Below are 18,886 nucleotides of genomic sequence, written 5' to 3'. Positions count from 1 at the left end.
TCACAAAACCAAAAATGTGAAATGAACCAATGCATTTAGCACATCTATGCATAGTAACAGCAATCACAGCTCAGTCAAAATGTCACCTTGTCATATTACATAACACAAACAGTACACTTGGATCTCTTTCTCCTTCAGGGTTTGAAAATATATTGTTCAATGTCTTTCTGTGTTGAAGAATAGGTTGTTGTGTACAGTCCCCATGTTTATTTTTATCAGCAGCGTAGACCGCTCTAGGCTCCAGCAGTACACCAGCAGACAGTAGCCTTTAGGGCACCGTTGGATTTCACTCTTTTCCTTTGTCCTTAATACTTTAATTGGTTAGCATTATTCTTCGGCAGACGCTGAGCATGAATAGTGAGCCTGGATAATTGTGCAGTGTGACCTTCTGCTGACTGCCATAGTAATGGGTAGCTGACCTGTCCGCATGCATGCACACACACTCGCACGCACACACACTTACACACACCTACACACACTTACACACACTTTCATCATCCTTAATCATAGAATAGCAGGAAATCTCTATTGTATATGGGTTTCTCATGACCGTATGCTCATTACATAGAGACCAATTTGTGTGTGTGTGTGTGTGGAACATGATTCACTACTAAAGCACCCACAGCTCGGTCCGTTGCCCCAGAAGGCCCCCAGGGCACCACAGCCGCCCTCCTGTCTAATGACCAATCCGGCGCTGAGCTACACGGCTGGTTACCCAACCATCAGCTGCTGCACTGGCTAATTGTCTCCATGTTTGGCTCGAACAATGTCCCTTAGAAGTAATGTCACAGAGATGTACTGTAATAACAACCTCAAAATGGCCACTACTGATGAAGACCAAGGCTAATGAGCCAGCTAGCCAGAGCTTCTTTAGGCTGAAATCTTCTTTCGCGTTACTGGCAGAGAAATTCCAGCTCACCTTTTGCTGGTTCAGTCAAATCTCTTTAATGGAAATAATATGGCCCGTGGAAATATTGTTTTTGGATGTAGGTATTATTCAATGATTGCCCTTAATCATACCAATGCTGCAGAAGCTAGTAGCACTGAGGAGTAATTTGCTCCAGTACTCTAATGGTGGTCTGGTACAGTACAGTGTAGTGGTCTGCTCTAATGGTGGTCTGGTACAGTGTAGTGGTCTACTCTAATGCTCTAATGGTGGTCTGGTACAGTACAGTGTAGTGGTCTGCTCTAATAGTGGTCTGGTACAGTACAGTGTAGTGGTCTACTCTAATGCTCTAATGGTGGTCTGGTACAGTACAGTGTAGTGGTCTACTCTAATGCTCTAATGGTGGTCTGGTACAGTACAGTGTAGTGGTCTACTCTAATGCTCTAATGGTGGTCTGGTACAGTACAGTGTAGTGGTCTACTCTAATGCTCTAATGGTGGTCTGGTACAGTACAGTGTAGTGGTCTGCTCTAATGGTGGTCTGGTACAGTACAGTGTAGTGGTCTGTATATGGAGCCATGTGTGTGGCGGTGGCGACAGCATCGGTGGGGGTGGTATTTTTAAGCTATTATAGGAGTGTGCTGCTGTACTGTTTGTCTGTGTGTTTTAGAGTGAGGTCTGCTGGTAGGCTGATGATTATATAATTCAGCCATTCATTCACATCTATACACTGACCATAGCTTGCTTGCTCTCTACTGTTCTCTCTGTATCTCTCTGTCTCTCTTTCTAAATGTTCCCATGTCTGATTATGCCAACTACATCGTATAGTTATAATTCTTTATGACATCTCAACAAAATGCCATTGTATTGCTTCATTAATTGACTTAGAACAACTTATTGTTGCGTAATTGCAGCTCATGAACATTATACAGTGGGGCAAAAAAGTATTTAGTCAGCCACCAAAAGTTCTCCCACTTCAAAAGATGAGAGGCCTGTCATTTTCAATCATAGGTACACTTCAACTATGAGAGACAAAATGAGAAAAGAAAATCCAGAAAATCACATTGTAGGATTTTTTTATGAATTCATTGGTAAATTCCTCGGTAAAATAAGTATTTGGTCACCTACAAACAAGAAAGATTTCTGGCTCTCACAGACCTGTAACAACTTCTTTAAGAGTCTCCTCTGTCCTCCACTCGTTACCTGTATTAATGGCACCTGTTTGAACTTGTTATCAGTATAAAAGACACCTGTCCACAAACTCAAACAGTCACACTCCAAACTCCACTATGGCCAAGACCTAAGAGCTGTCAAAGGACACCAGAAACAAAATTGTAGACCTGCACCAGGCTGGGAAGACTGAATCTGCAATAGGTAAGCAGCTTGGTTTGAAGAAATCAATTGTGGGAGCAATTATAAGAAAATGGAAGTAATACAAGACCACTGATAATCTCCCCCGATCCGGGGCTCCAGGCAAGATCTCACCCCGTGGCGTCAAAATGATCACAAGAACTGTGAGCAAAAATCCCAGAACCACATGGGGGGACCTAGTGAATGACCTGCAGAAAGCTGGGACCAAAGTAACAAAGGCTACCATTTGTAACACACTATGCCGCCAGGGACTCAAATCCTGCAGTGCCAGACGTGTCCCCCTGTTTAAGCCAGTACATGTCCAGGCCCGTCTGAGGTTTGCTAGAGAGCATTTGGATGGTCCAGAAGAGGATTGGAAGAATGTCATATGGTCAGATGAAACCAAAATATAACTTTTTGGTAAAAACTCAACTTGTCGTGTTTGGAGGTGAAAGAATGCTGAGTTGCACCCAAAGAACACCATAGCTACTGTGAAGCATGGGGGTGGAAACATCATGCTTTGGGGGTGTTTTTCTACAAAGGGACCAGGACGACTGATCCGTGTAAAGGAAAGAATGAATGGGGCCATGTATCGTGAGATTTTGAGTGAAAACCTCCTTCCATCAGCAAGGGCATTGAAGATGAAACGTTGCTGGGTCTTTCTGCATGAAAATGATCCCAAACACACCGCCCGAGCAAAGAAGGAGTGGCTTCGTAAGAAGCATTTCATGGTCCTGGAGTGGCCTAACCAGTCACCAGATCACTCAACCCCATAGAAAATCTTTGGAGGGAGTTGAAAGTCTGTGTTGCCCAGCGACAGCCCCAAAACATCACTGCTCTAGAGGAGATCTGCCTGGAGGAATGGGCCAAAATACCAGCAACAGTGTGTGAATACTTACAGAAAACGTTGGACGTCTGTCATTGCAAACGAAGGGTATATAACAAAGTATTGAGGTGAACTTTTGTTATTGACCAAATACTTATTTTCCACCATAATGTACCAATAAATTCATAAAAAATCCTACAATTGGATTTTCTTTTCTCATTTTGTCTCTCATAGTTGAAGTGTACCTATGATGAAAATTACAGGCCTCTCTCTTCTTTTTAAGTGGGAGAACTTGCACAATTGGTGGCTGACTAAATACTTTTCTGCCCCACTGTATAATGCTTGACCGCAGCCCTTCGTATTGATATGTTCTGTTTCCCCTCCCCTCTGTGCCAGACTACCTGTGTTGTCCCAGGTAGGGTGCTTTCTACAGTAGGTTTGGGAAAGACACAGGGCAGAGAGGAAGTTGAGCATCTGATGGAACTCTATCCCTCAGGCGGAGTTACGGCTGGCTGCAGGGAGGTACAGAAGGAGCAGGAGGTTGAGTCATTTACTACCGGGTAGTGGGGAGCAAAGGGAGCCCGCAGAAAGACACTGGTGTGGTTTGCTGAGTTCAAAGGTGACATGTCCCATTCCCTATATCTGTCCCCGGTCACCCTTCAACCTCTACAGACTCAGAGGATGACCGCTCTGTCTCTCTGAGTGGCTTTGTATCCGTGTCTGGACACTCGTCTGAGGGGGAGGAAGAAGACGTAAACGAGGACGAGACGAAAGCGCCCCCTCCTTTGAGCTGCAGTCTCCGTCACCCCACCACCCCCGAGGGGCCCATACCTGCCAGTGGAATGTCTGGGCCTGGTAACCATGGCGATGAGAAGGCCTACTGCAACGGAGTCAAGAAGCACAGGTGGGATCACTGGTTAATACTGAATGTAGGTAATGCTTGTTTTCCACTTGGTGACCATATTTGACGTTTTGCTGCCATTTTTGCTATGTGCAAAATTAAGGCATTTTTCAATGTAGGAATAATACATTCTAATGTATTCCATTGTTTTATATTGATATAATGACGTTGTTACTGCTGATGTTCATAATGTAATTCTAATGCCTATAATAGGAACACTCAGTGAAATGTCTTTGGTGACATTTGTCTTGTTCAGAGTAGACTACTGTGGCCACCTCCTGCTCAATAGCATAAATGGCACATGTATGTAACGTGATAGCCCTGTCCGCCAAACCCCATGGACAGGTCTCTCTGGTTGTTCCAGCCACAGTTATTCACATTCAGCTGTCTATTGGTTTTATTGGGGCTAGGTCCATTGGCTCAGAGCGGAAGGCTTTCTGAAGTTGGGCCAATCTCCTTGATTTCAGTGGATGAGGATGGTGGTGTGCACTCTCTTTAATAGAATGAATAATGTATTGCCAGGTTAGAGGAAGACAGACTGAATGGAAAGCGGTGAGTGCGCGGGTGTGTGCGTGCGTGTGTGTGTGTGTGTGTGTGTGAGAGTCTGTGTGTTTTCAAAGATTGATGAGAAGGGCTTGATTATACACGGCTGTCATTCGGAGACGCCTGTCAGTTTTCGTGTCTCTGGCTGTGTGTAGAACTATTATGTGATGCAATGTGGTAGCCCTAGGGTCCCTGGTCAAAGGTAGTGCACTAAATTGAGAATAGGCAGCCATTTGGGACACATCTATTCTCGTTCCAGGATTCTGGACTCAAACCAAACCCAATATAAGCTAATGTCTATCAACAGTCCTCCTAACTCATGGGCCCAGTACTAGTCATACAGCCTCTTACAGACAGACATGCTTTCATAACAGAAATGGGATTCTTTCATTTTCTTCCTCAGTATGTTGAAGAGAACTCCTTTTGATTTGTAATCCCTTGTGATTTTCTATGGCCTCCCAGCATACGATAAATCCTTGTTTATGTAAAAGAGTTAATTTTGTGCTTGCTGTTACTGAAGGGGATATGTAATATTATGGTTGTGGGAGGTGATAGAAGATGTATGTGGGTGTGGTTAGTTACAGGAGGAGTCAGTTAATTCAGCTGAACATTTGACGGTGTCTTGTGGAGCCAAATGCTCCCCTGGCCTGCTCATTCCAGTGTGGATAAATAAGAGAGACGCTAGTAGGTACTACTCATTCCTATCTCTCAGTTTCTCCATATATAATTTTCTTTGTTTAGTTGGTGTCAATGTTAGCTGTGTTTAGCAGCTTCAGAGCTCATTTCTGAGCAAGCAAACTGTCTGTCTTAGTCCGGCACTCCTGGTTCACGGCTAAGGACTAGCCGCAACAGACACACAGGAAAACAGAGAGACAATGAACAGAGAGACAAAGGGACAAACACAGTCTCCCATTCATAGGTACCGCATGAGGTTGACCTCAGCAGCTAGTTAGCTCATTAGCAAAAGCTAATTTGCTCTATGGTGTCAGGTAACACTGTATCCTAGCTGTAAGGCAATGCAAGGTAACTCTGTTTCCTAACCTGTAGAGTACCACAAGGTCTGTCTGTTTCCTAATGGTTAAGATAACTATGATTCTTAATGGTAAAACAACACAAGGTAACCATTTCTTAGTGGTAAAGTAACACAAAGTTACTCTGTTTCCTTATGGTACATTTCCCTACTGGGCCCCCATGGGAATCAAACTCACACCCTTGTTGTCCATCCATCATCTTCCGCTTATCCGGGGCCGGGTCGCGGGGGCAGCAGTCTAAGCAGGGATACCCAGACTTCCCTCTCCCCAGACACTTCCTCCAGCTCTTCCGGGGGGACACCGAGGCGTTCCCAGGCCAGCCGGGAGACATAGTCCCTCCAGCGTGTCCTAGGTCTTCCCCGGGGTCTCCTCCACCCTTGTTGTGACAAGTGTAATGCTCTACCGGATGACCTGGCCAATCAAATAAAACATGGGACATGCATTTAAATGCAAATCTCACATAAGAACAACCAGTCTCCTTTTAAGTAATGCGATAGCCTAAAGTCCTGTCAAGCTGTACAAGGAAGAGATATAGCCGGATGACAAATCAAAGGAAAAACCTGAGTAAATGATGGAGGAACATAATGAATGCAGATGCTTTCATACAGGTGTACTGATACAATTAAACAATTAACATCCTATCATGCTCTGTGGAATATATACAAATGCTGTGCAGGCCCAGTTGACCTTGATTTGGGATCAAGATTGCAGGAGGAAAGGATATAAGTGGCTTTGAAAGATGGTTTATTATTGAGAGATAAGCAGAGAGATATTATAGAACAGTCCATCTGGAACTACACGCAGAGAGATAATGTAGTAAGGTTGCAGTGCATAAACCCTTCATGACAAAGGTTTTTCCTTTAATGTGTCACCTGTCTGTATGTTCTTTGTCTATATGCTGACTAACGGTCAAGGTGGTACTTATTATAAGAGACTGGATTAATCTCCTCATTAATTACTCTGTCACCGCAGTCATTCTATATTTTAACTTGAGTGCACTCTTCTAAGGTTGTATCTTAGCCTGGTCCCAGATCTGTTGTTGCAGTTTAGCTTGACAATGACTAGAAAAAACAGATTTAAGACCATAGTGCTTTTCGGAATCCACTGCCTGGAGTGCTCAATTTATATTACAACTTTTTTGTTTGTCTGTTTCTTTACCACAGAACATCTTTACCAGCGCCCATGTTCTCCAGGAATGATGTCAGCATCTGGAGTATCCTGAAGAAATGCATCGGCATGGTAAGAGTTATTTATTTGGGAAAAGTGCGGTACTATGATGGAACCTTAAAGAAAGAATGGAATGTAAGGGAATTTCTTTGGAGCCTCCTGAGGGCCACAGCGTTCTAAGACACTATATTCCTGTGCAGCTGCTCCATTGTTCATAACCTGGTTGTGGCATACTGAACACACCCTGAAGTCTTACAAAGTGCCCTGCAAATCGTCTCTGGACTGTCCGGTTTGAGTTTGAAAGATGGTCGGACATGGCTGCCTTGCCTTGTCGCGCTCTAGCTGCTCCTTGCATCCATCAGCCAGAGAAGCGCCCTCCTCCAAATGTGTTAGTTTTAGCATACTTCCTTGTTGAGTGAGATTTGTAGTAAGAAGCTGAACAGCTTGGCAGGATATGCTTTGAAGGACACATGGAGAGAGAACATTGGGGAGCAGGGGAAAAGCCTTTGTCTCTGCCAAGAATTCAGCAACAAACATGCAGTATTTATTTCTTTATACTTTCTACAATCTGTCTCTTTAACAAGGCGATGTGCTGTGTTGGTTGGAAATACTGCTGATCTAAAAACGTGTGTTCTCGGGCCGACTAACTGGCTAATGAGTTTCTGTAGCTCTGCAGAGAGTTACCTTGTTAGGATTTATTTATTGAAGTACAAGTCTATGATGATCCTAATACCCTCCATCCACGTCCAGGATTACTTTTAATTGGATGACATAACGTTTCGACTTCCTGCTAATTAAAAAGGGGTAATGATTCCCACCTAACCCTGCTCGGAGTCCCAAATGACACTCTAGTGTCCCCTGTTTAGTGCAATACTTGTAACAGGGCCCCTTGAACAGAGCCATATGGAGTCAATACCTTGACGAGTCCCTATGGGCGGTGGTCGACAGGAGCTCACAGCCTTACAAAAAGGGTCCCATTTGGGATACGTCCCTAGTGTGAGGGCAGATGTCATCTATGGAGATACTGCCTTAACTGGGTTTGTGTAGAGCAGTTAGATCCATGGCTTTGTTTAAGCCCAGGGTTCCTACTGAAAGCTGGGCCTTTTAATGTCACACCAGGGACCCGTAGCTGTTGGTACCAGACTGGGCTCTAGGTTTTCTGATACAATTTTAAACATCTGTCACTGAAAGACCATTTGTTGAGGTTTTAATTACCTCCAGTGTATTCCCATTGCACTGTAATTGTCTGTATGGCCTGTCTGTGCTTGTTTCTCTATTGCACTCATTTATTTCCCACGTATAAGTTCCTGTCATTGTCTGATGTATGGGTCTGTAAGGGTCGCATTGAATTTGCTCGTGTTTTTTTTCTTCTCTCTCAGGAGCTGTCTAAGATCGCCATGCCAGTGATTTTCAATGAGCCCTTAAGTTTCCTTCAGCGGCTGACAGAGTACATGGAGCACACATACCTCATCCACCAGGCAAACGCCACCCCAGACTCTGTGGAGAGAATGAAGGTAGCTCCAGTTATATTTCAGAAGCAGCAATGCTCGTGCAGACCTATCCCACTGCTAGTTCTGAGCACCGCATATTTCTGCTGTCCTCTACGGCTGCTGTACGTCACAGACATGCCTTCATCTGTCCTGTTATAGTGTGTGGCGGCGTTTGCCGTGTCTGCCGTCGCGTCACAGTGGGAGAGGACTGGGAAACCCTTTAACCCTCTCCTGGGAGAAACCTATGAGCTCATCAGGTTGGACATACAGTGGCTCTCGAATGTATTTGCTCCACTTGGACTTCCACATTTCATTGTGTTGCAACATGACATCTCAATGGATTTAATCAGGGGCTTTTGCCACTGATCAACATGAAATAATGTCAAAGTAAAAAAATTAATTCGACAAATTGTTCTTAATTAATTTTGAATACAAAACAGAAAATAATTGATTGCAGTATTCACTCCGTTTAGTCAGTATTTGGAGGCACTTTTAACAGGAATTCCATCCATTATCCTATTTGGATAAATCTGTATGTGCTTGGCACATCTGTACACAACATTTTTAGCACATTTGTGTACAAAATTGCTGAATTTCTGTCAAGCTGTACGGGGACCTTGGGTGAACAGCAATTTTCAATTCTTTCCACATTCTCAATTGGATTGAGGTCCTATATATCAAACCATGATGCTGCCACTCCCATGCTTTATGGTAGGGAATGTGTTTTCAGGATTATGCTTGTGCCAAACATAGGGCTTATTATTGAGGGCGAAATGCTCTATTCAGAATACACTTGGTCTCAGAGTCTCCGACATACCTGTTCTGACATATTCTAGCAGAGATAAAAGTGTAGTGAAGCACCCTAGCTATACAGCTCTGGAAAGAATTAAGAGACCACTGCACCTTATTTTTTTTTTTGCTTTCCAAAAAAGTTGAAAAGGAAAATTTTGATTGAGGAACATAAGCTTTCAATTTGCAGTGGTCTCTTAATTTTAACCCTTCTGTTCCTAACTCAAAAGCTTCCTTTTCAACTTTTGGAAAGGAATGAAAAAGGTGCAGTGGTCTCTTAATGTATTCCGGAGCTGTGCTTGCATGTGCACAGTGTCTCCCAGCACAGCCGTGAAAGACTGTAGCTCCTTTAGAGTTGCTATGTTTGGAATTGTGCAAACCAACTGTGGGATCTCCCAGAGACATTTAACCTGAAATCATCTGAAATACCTTAACTGCACACGGGTCGACTCTACTCAACTAATTATGTGACATCTAAAGACTAATAAGTTGCACCACCGCTCATTCAGGTGTGTCATAGCAAAAAGGGTGAATACTTATGCAATCAGATTTTATTTTATATCTGTAGTTATTTTAGAACAATTTGCAGATTTTACTTTTCACTTATACATCGTGGACTTTTGTGTTGATCAGTGGCCAAAATTCGAATCAAATCCATTTTGTTGATTTCATGTTGTAACAAAATAACATGTGGAAGAGTACAAGGGGTGTGAATACTTTTGAAAGCCTCTTTATTGCCGTGGCTGACAGGTGTGTTTGTGTTGTCATGTTTGCTCTGAGGAGGGGGGGTACCACTAGTGTGTCACTGAATTTTCATCTGAAAAAGTCACGTTGGCTAAATGTACTATAAACCCTTTCCTGGTGACCCCTTCAGAGAGGATCTGGGCTTCAGATGGATATCAGAGCAGGTGAGCCACCACCCCCCTGTCAGCGCTTTCCACGCCGAGGGCTTGCAGGAGGACTTCCTGTTCCATGGCTCCATCTACCCCAAACTCAAGTTCTGGGGCAAAAGCGTGGAGGCGGAGCCTAAAGGGGTCATCACCCTGGAGCTGCCCAAGTGAGTGTGGAGCTGAAATATAGTGCTAAAGAAATTTAAAATCTCCCTGAGCCGATATAAACTTCCAGTCTTATATATTTCCTAATATTTGCAATCCATTAAATTTAAACCATTTTAAAAGACTTTGGTAGTAGTTGGTATCTGTGGTTGTGGTTTTCTACTTCAGTTCTCACCCTGTCTTTCTGCAGATACAGCGAAGCATACACCTGGACAAACCCCACCTGCTGTGTCCACAACATCATCGTGGGCCAGCTGTGGATTGAGCAGTACGGCACTGTGGAGGTGGTCAACCACAAGTATGGGAGACTCCCCCACTGTTACTGTGCGTGTGGATCTACATTCGTTTTCAGTTCATTGACCAGTGTAACACAACTGGTACATACAGTATGTCTTCACAGAGGAGAGAGTGACTGAGTAACATGTTGGTTGTTTGAAAGCATTGTCTGTCTGTGGGGAATTGTCAAAAGGCCTGTGTAAACAGCAAGCTCGTTTTTCTGTGACAGGACCGGAGAGAGATGCAGTCTAACATTTAAACCATGTGGCCTCTTTGGCAAAGAACTACACAAAGTGGAGGGCTATATTCTAGATAAAAGGTACCATGTTTTTATCCCCACAGTTTTTTACTGTGTCAACATGTTTTTTGGCTTATTTATACTGTATATGTGTTGAATATGTTAGCTGTCTGAGAAGCTACTTTTGACTGTCTTTGTGTGTGTGCGTGCAGCAAAAAGAAGCTCTGTGCCATATACGGTAAATGGACGGAGTGTTTATACACTGTGGATGCAGCCACATTTGACGCTCACAAGAAAGCTGACAAGAAGAACTCAGAGGAGAAGAAAAGTAACAAGCAGGTACTGTATGTATGAATAGTTCCGCCTTCCGGTTATGTAACTACAACCCGGTTTCCAAATAAGTTGGGATGCTGTGAAAAATGGAAATAAAAACAGAACAAAAATGCATTTAAACCCTATATTCAATAGAAAATACTACAAAGACAACATATTAAAAGTTTTATTGCTCCTTGAAAAATATATGCCCACTTTGAATTTGATGCCAGCAACATATTTCTAAAAAGCTGGGACAGGGTCCCCAAAAGGCAGAAAAAGTTGTGTAATACAAAAATAGAACATGGTGGAACATCTCACAACTAATTAGGTTAATTGGCAACAGGTCAGTAACATGATTGGGTATAAAAAGAGCATCCCAGAGAGGATGAGTCTTTGAGAAGTAATGATGGAGAGGGGTTCACCACTCTGTGAAAGACTGCATGGGTAAATAGTGCAACAATTTAAGAATAATTTTTCTGAATGTAAAATTGCAAAGGGTTTGGGGATCTCATAATCTACAGTGGATATTATTAAAAGATTCATCTTCAGAAATCTCTGTACACATGGGACAAGGCCGAAAACCAATATTGGAAAGCCGTGATCTTCGAGCCCTCAGGTGGCACTGCATTAAAAACAGATACGTTTCTGTAGTGGAAATCACTGCATGGGCTCAGGAACACTTCCAAAAACCATTGTCTGTGAACACAAGCAAAAACTCTACCATGCAAGAAACCATGAATAAACAGCATTCAGAAACCTCTGAGCCTGAGCTCATTTTAGACGGACAGAGGTGAAGTGGAAAACTGTCCTGTGGTCTGACTAATCAACATTTGAAATTATTTTCACATCCTCCGGGCTAAAGAGGAGAGGACCCTTCCGGGTTGTTGTCAGCGAACAGTACAAAAGCCAGCATCCATGATGGTATGGGGGTGCATTAGTGCACACAGCATTGGTGACTCGTGCTTCTGTGAAGGCACCATAAATGCTGAACAATATATACAAGTTTTAGAGCAACATATGCTGCCATCCAGATGACAACGTCTTTTCCGGCTTATTTCAGTAAGAAAATGCCAAGCCACATTCTGCACGTATTACAACCGCATCGCTCTGTAGTAAGATTCTGGGTGCTAAACTGGCCTGCCTGCAGTCCAGACCTGTCACCCATTTGAAAACATTTGGTGCATTATGAAATAAAAAATAGGACAAAGGACCACAAACTGTTGAGCAGCTGAAATTTTATATCAAGAAAGAATGGGAAAACATGTCACTTTCAGAACTACAGCAATTGGTCACCTCAGTTCCCAAACACTTACAGAATATTGTAAAAAAAAAAAAAAGGTTATGCACCACAGTGGTAAACATGCCTGTCCCATCTTTTTTGAAACGTGTTGCGGGCATTGAATTCAAAATGGGTATATATAATTTGATATGTTGTCTTTATTCAATATAGTGATTCAATGATTTGCACATCATTGCATTCTGTTTTATTTTAAATTGTACGCAGCATCCCAACTTTTTTGGAAACAGGGTTGTAGAACATCCTTTCAATTATGTACTTTGCGTAATAATTTATCTGCTGAGTAAAACCAGCTAGTTACTACACTGTATGTAATCCCAGGCCCATTCAGTGCTATTCATAGGATCTGATGGTAATGTAGTGACTATTCATTAAAGTTCAGAGAGTCTGATGATAATGTAGTGACTGTTCAGTAATGTTTGTTGTGTTTGATGATAATGTAGTAATCATTCAATTTGTTAATTTGAGCTTATGGTAGTGAATTTACAGTTCAGTGGTATTTATTACATGTGATGATAATGTAGTTACATATGGAACTAAGTAAGCCACTTATTGTAGTATTTGTTATGGAGCAAAAGCAAGGGGAAATTTCTGATCAGCTTCCTTGGTTTCCAAAATGTTCCCTAACTGACCTTAACCTTGGCCATAACCATATTTAAGCAAATAAGAAATAAAGTATCAGATTGCAGTCATTCCACTTTGTCATACCACCCAAGCAATAACCGTAGTGGAAAAAATGACCATGAACCAAATTTTTACCTGGAAGAGTGATTTGTTTGAAACTTCTTTGAACACTATGCATTATAAGTAGGTCATTATTTCATGACCATTGAATACATTTATGTTTCAAATGAAATTAAACTGATATTATAATGCGTTTATCTGATACATTTTGCACTTAACACATACTTACTCCCCAAAAATATGAAGCCTGAATTTGAATTTGCACCATGCTCACGAATGACTGGTATTTAAACAACTGTTAAAATCAGTTTTGAGACCATTGATATGAGCCAATAAGAAGCTATTGCAGATCATGCCTGTCTGTCCCTCTAGCCCAGTGTGGATGAGGAACCAGAGGAGATGCCCCTGCCGGACGGAGACACGGTCCAGGTCATCCCAGGAAGTGAGCTCATCTGGAGGATAGCCCCCCGACCAGACAACTCGGCTAAGGTGAGAGGATATAGGCATGGACAGCGGACAGAGGGGGGGCAGGGAAGGGCCACCCAACAAGACAACTGCAGGGAACATGGGGGTGACGTTACTGTTTTGGAGGGATTACTAAAACAGACAGACGTTTGGGATTTACCTATGGTATAGACTTCTTTTTGAGATGGAACTGGTTGTCCATCATTGGTTTGTTGTCACTTCTCTCTCGGTAGTTCTACGCCTTCTCTACATTTGCTATGCAGCTGAATGAGCTGGAGGAGGGCATGAAAGGGGTCCTGCCCATCACAGACTGTCGACTCAGACCAGACATCAAAGCCATGGAGAATGGAGACATTGGTATGGTGATTTATGAGGCATTTTATTGTGAATAATCAAAGCCCCTTGTGTCCTCTTCTGATGTCCAGCAATTCAACCAGTAGTGAATGTGCCTCAATATTCTTGAAATGTTACAATATTTCTGTTTTTCAGATTTGGCAAGTGCAGAGAAGAAGAGAGTAGAGGAAAAACAAAGACTAGCCCGGAAAAATCGGTCCAAATCGACTGAAGAATGGAAAACTAGGTGAGCGATAGGGTCCTCGCTCTTCCTCCTGGAACGCCCTTCTGCTTCTGCAGTGAAATACTCACATTGAATGAATGCTAACACTATTGCTTGGCCTTTGCTAATCCTACATTTGTGTCATCCTGTGCTTTGTGTGGTACGCTCTTCCCTTGTGTTTTCATGGAGAAGGAACCCAGCCCTTGGCCCCAGGTTTGGCTCTACCCGTCTGCTGTGGCTTGTGGTCGTTGTTCTTGTGGTTTAGTGTTTAAGTGCTGAAGTATACTGGCTATCTGTGGACAACTGTAGAACTGTAGCTGACCTTGCATTTGCTCCACCCCAGCAGTACATTTTAACCCTTAAGCATATTTTACACACACTGATCATCTAATGGGGTCATTTAGACCACAGGGAAAAAAGAAACAATCATAGTAAAGTATCCTTTAAAATGTAATTGTTTTCTGAAAAATAAATGACAAAGAAATATTTATTTTAGCCAAATTATAGTTAACTTCGATATTTTGTAATGTGAGAATATTACAAAGTAAAGACAGCTTAACTACAGTCGGGATAACAAGTATTTGATACACTGCCGATTTTGCAGGTTTTCCTACTTACCAAGCATGTAGAGGTCTGTAATTTTTATCATATGTGCTCTTCAACTGTGAGAGACGGAATCTAAAACAAAAATCCATAAAATCACATTGTATGATTTCTTTATTAATGAATTTGCATTTTATTGCATGACACAAGTATTTGATCACCTACCAACCAGTAAGAATTCCGGCTCTCACAGGAAAACCTGCAAAATCGGCAGTGTATCAAATTCTTGTTCTCCCCACTGTATGTGTTTTACATGGCCCATACACTACTTTTAGAAAAAGGAACAATTTAATCTAAAATATTGGATTTCTCTAAATATAAACAACTATATAAATACAGTGGATATAAAAAGTCTACACACCCCTTCAATTGAAAAACAAACTGAAATCTTTGAGGGGGAAAAATGAAAAATAAAAAACTCACAATAACCTGGTTGCTTAAGTGTGCACACCCTTAAACATACTTTGTTGAAGCACCTTTGGATTTTATTACAGCACTCAGTCTTTTTGGGTAGGAGTCTATTAGCATGGCACATCTTGACGTAGCAATATTTGCCCACTCTTCTTTGCAAAAGTGCTCCAAATCTGTCAGATTGCGAGGACATCTCCTTTGTACAGCCCTCTTCAGATCACCCCACAGATGTTCAATTGGATTCAGGTCTGGGCTCTGGCTGGGCCATTCCAAAATGTTAATCTTCATCTGGTGAAGCCATGCTTTTGTGGATTTGGATGTGTGCTTTGGGTCGTTGTAGTGCTGAAAGGTGAATTTCCTCATCATCTCAAGCTTTCTAACGAACGCCTGAAGGTTTTGTGTGAAATTTGCCAAATTTGTCAATTTTGGAGGGACGTCCAGTTCTTGATAATGTCTCTGTTGTGCCATATTTTCTCCACTTGATGATGACTGTCTTCACTGTGTTCCATGGTATATACAGTGGGGCAAAAAAGTATTTAGTCAGCCACCAATAGTGCAAGTTCTCCCACTTAAAAAGATGAGAGCCCTGTAATTGTCATCATAGGTACACTTCAACTATGAGAGACAAAATGAGAAAAGAAAATCCAGAAAATCCCATTGTAGGATTTTTTATGAATTTATTGGTAAATTCCTCTACAAAATAAGTATTTGGTCACCTACAGACAAGCAAGATTTCTGGCTCTCACAGACCTGTAACCTCTTCTGCATTTCATGGTCCTGGAGTGGCCTTACCAGTCACCAGATTTCAACCCCATAGAAAATCTTTGGAGGGAGTTGAAAGTCTGTGTTGCCCAGCGACAGCCCCAAAACATCACTGCTCTAGAGATCTGCCTGGAGGAATGGGCCAAAATACCAGCAACAGTGTGTGAAAACCTTGTGAAAACGTTTTACCTCTGTCATTGCCAACAAAGGGTATATAACAAAGTATTGAGGTGAACTTTTATGTTATTGACCAAATACTTATTTTCCACCATAATTTACCAATAAATTCATTAAAAATCCTACAATGTGATTTTCTGGAATTTCTTTTCTAATTTTGTCTCTCATAGTTCAAGTGTACCTATGATGAAAATTACAGGCCTCTCTTCTTTTTAAGTGGGAGAACTTGCACAATTGGTGGCTTTGGAAATTATTTTGTATCCTTCTCCTGACTGATATCTTTTAACAATGAGATCCCTATGATGCTTTGGAAGCTCTCTGGGGACCATGGCTTTAGCTCTGAGATGCAACTTAGAAAATGTCCGGAAAACTGAATTTTATTTGAGTCACTTTAAATGATGTGTGTAATGACTTAATTCTGAACACAGCCACATCCCCAGTTATAAGGTTTTTATTTTTTCCCCCTCGAAGATTTCAGTTTGTTTTTCAATTCAATTGTTCACATTATAGGTCACATTAAAAGTGGAAAAAGTTCTGATATGATTTATTTTCGTCTCATTCTTTTATATCACAAAAACCTGGCAATTTCACAGGGCTGTGTAGACTTTTTATATCTTCTGTAAGTAAGGGGAGGGCTATTAAACCCCAGTCCTGTGGGGCTGAAACACTGAATTGTTTTAGTTTGGTAGTTAACTGCATTAACCTGGTGTTTCAGGTCTGAATCAGACACTAAATAAGAGAGAATAAAAAACAAAAGTGTTCCAGCTCATCCAAGACCGGAGTTAAATAACTTTAGTGGTAAAGATAACTTGCAATTTTTATGTCTTCAGAGATTAGATTCATATAAACACTAATTTAAATAATATATGTATTATGTAAAAGTCTAGGCAAAGGTGTTTTTGGCCAGGAAACACTAAGCAATGACTTTGACATTTAAAATGTGAAAAAGTTAATATGCCATGTTTGGGTTTTGATTAAAAAAAAAAAACATTTGCATTTGAAATCAAAGTTGGTAGCTTGAGGGTTAAAATGCTGACTGCAGTTCCCCTGTCTCTAACCTGCATGCTTTAGTCTTCATCATTGAAGTCCCAAGTTACAGTGAGGGGAATCTCATTTTCAATGGAATCTTGGTTTGGTAAAACTCTATTACCAGGTCTCAAATGTGCTGGATATGATGACATCTGTATAGGTTTGCAATAATCACAGTCCAATTGTACATTCATGACAATGCCTGGACACTTATATCTGGGCTAGTATATCTGACTCCCGGTTTGTCTTTTTGCTTCCTTACAGGTGGTTCCACCAGGGCCCCAACCCCCACAACAAAGCTCAGGACTGGCTCTACTCCAGTGGCTACTGGGACCGGAACTATACCCTGCTGCCTGATATATACTAAAATACATGACACACATGTACCCTCAACTCAACTCTCTCTCCACTTTTCTTTTTTTCCCAGTCTGAAAGCTCTGGCCGTGTTACTCTGACATTGTCATAGGATTCCTTGAGGGAGTGAAGGTTAGTCCTGGTCCGCTCGTGCAGTCAGGAAAAATGTGTTATGGTGTAGAGACATTCAGCGTTGTCACCGTAGACAGCGTGAAGTGAGAGTTAAGGCATTATCAAGACCAAAGCCTACTCTGGTCCTATGGATGGTAAGGCTGTAAACTGACTGACAGCCTAGGCAACAACCATCCGGTAGTCCCCAATTATTACGTCTTGTTGTAGCCTGTTTCTCAGTCAAAGCAGACTGGTGAAGCCCTAATCAGCCTGTAATGCTATGGTCATGGACCACTGAACCTGCCTGTCATTTTAATGGGTGTGTTTTGAATTGAGTGGATTTAATTTGTATCTCTAGTATCTATCTCCAAAACACTTATTGTTACAATTGTCAATGTGAATGCGGTGCGCTTGGTGCTGTTACTTATGAATGTGTGCAGCTAAAGTATTGTTCTGATACAGTATCAGCTTAAAACAATATTTATCTTTTAGAGTGTTCAATAGACTCGTTCTAACTTCCTGTAGTCCTTGCAATAGGCTAACAAATGTAGCTGTTAGTGTCACACACTGATCACAGCTGCTTGAAATAAACAACAACTATGACTGGGGACATATTAAATGTATAATTTATTGGATAGAGCTCTTATAATCTTCTGAGCTGTTATACAATGTAGTACCTGATAAATTTACAATACTGTGCTATATATGGACATTAATAGCTGTTCTGTACTGTATGTAGAATGCTGGTTCTTGCTATAGCACTTGAGTTTGACCTCTGCTGTATATGAAGTTCTACATCTGTGTGGAAAGTTTCTTCACAATTAAAACATTCAGGATGTTCTAAGAAGTGCATAGATCTGTTTGAACTCTTTACACACTGAATGCACTTACATTACATGCACCACTTTGACTATGCAAGCATCAGCTGCATTAAACCCATACAGTATCCCGTGTTCCAAACAGCACCCTTTTCACTATATCAAGCACTACTTTTGAACAGCATTCTATGGGCCCTGGTCAAAGTAGGTTACAACAGTGCATAGGAAATTTGGTGGAATTTGGCACACAGGCATTTTGCAGCTCACTCATTCACTACATAATATTCCTCTCCTTGACTGAGATAACTTCTTTAAAGCAAATTGGTAGGATTGTTCAGTAGACTGGCCCTTGTGCTTAGTGTGAATGCATGGTTTCCTCTTGTGCCTACTCTCTACTCTGTAGCATATTACAGCGAAAAGAACATTTATATTGTTACTAAATAAAAGCTTAATGGTGTCTGAAAGGGTTTGTGCCCTGCTTCTTGAAATAAAAGCTGTGTACTGAAATCCGTGCATAATACTAACATGGGAACCTCAGGCCTGGTGGTGCTCATGTAATGACCCTTTTTGCTTCAAAGCACATGCAAACCAGGTTCACTTCTCACATGTTTTTTTGTGTTTAATAGATGACTGGCGTGTACCAGTTAAATGGGGCACTAGTTTGGCAACATGGTGCTTCCCTGTTGGTCCGTGTCCTCTGCGGGTGTGGGGGTGTCGATGCATACGACAGAAAGGGGGTAAACGCTGTAGCCC

The 18,886-nt window shown here is 41.8% G+C and overlaps 1 protein-coding gene across 3 annotated transcripts in view; it reads left to right on the top strand.

Moving 5' to 3' along the window:
- LOC105018919 (oxysterol-binding protein-related protein 1) overlaps positions 1–18,597 on the top strand; it is a 34,358-nt gene extending 15,761 nt beyond the window's left edge. For 2 of the 3 annotated variants that reach the window (XM_034291366.1, XM_020045493.2), the window contains exons 17-29: positions 3,734–3,965; positions 6,700–6,775; positions 8,083–8,217; positions 8,353–8,450; positions 9,857–10,039; positions 10,228–10,335; positions 10,543–10,632; positions 10,764–10,890; positions 13,220–13,336; positions 13,546–13,669; positions 13,802–13,892; positions 14,061–14,081; positions 17,115–18,597. In XM_034291366.1, the coding sequence (XP_034147257.1) occupies positions 3,734–3,965; positions 6,700–6,775; positions 8,083–8,217; positions 8,353–8,450; positions 9,857–10,039; positions 10,228–10,335; positions 10,543–10,632; positions 10,764–10,890; positions 13,220–13,336; positions 13,546–13,669; positions 13,802–13,892; positions 14,061–14,081; positions 17,115–17,217 (1,505 nt within the window). In that variant the 3' untranslated portion in view covers positions 17,218–18,597. The remainder of the gene's footprint in view (positions 1–3,733; positions 3,966–6,699; positions 6,776–8,082; positions 8,218–8,352; positions 8,451–9,856; positions 10,040–10,227; positions 10,336–10,542; positions 10,633–10,763; positions 10,891–13,219; positions 13,337–13,545; positions 13,670–13,801; positions 13,893–14,060; positions 14,082–17,114) is intronic. The other variant, XM_034291367.1, reaches the window with a different exon arrangement.
- The last annotated feature ends 289 nt before the right edge of the window (positions 18,598–18,886 follow it).

The sequence above is a fragment of the Esox lucius genome, chromosome 3 (assembly GCF_011004845.1).
Source record: "Esox lucius isolate fEsoLuc1 chromosome 3, fEsoLuc1.pri, whole genome shotgun sequence".
Lineage (NCBI taxonomy): Eukaryota > Metazoa > Chordata > Actinopteri > Esociformes > Esocidae > Esox > Esox lucius.
The sequence above is the reverse complement of the archived record's forward strand: the minus strand, read 5'-3'. Positions and strand labels throughout refer to the sequence as shown.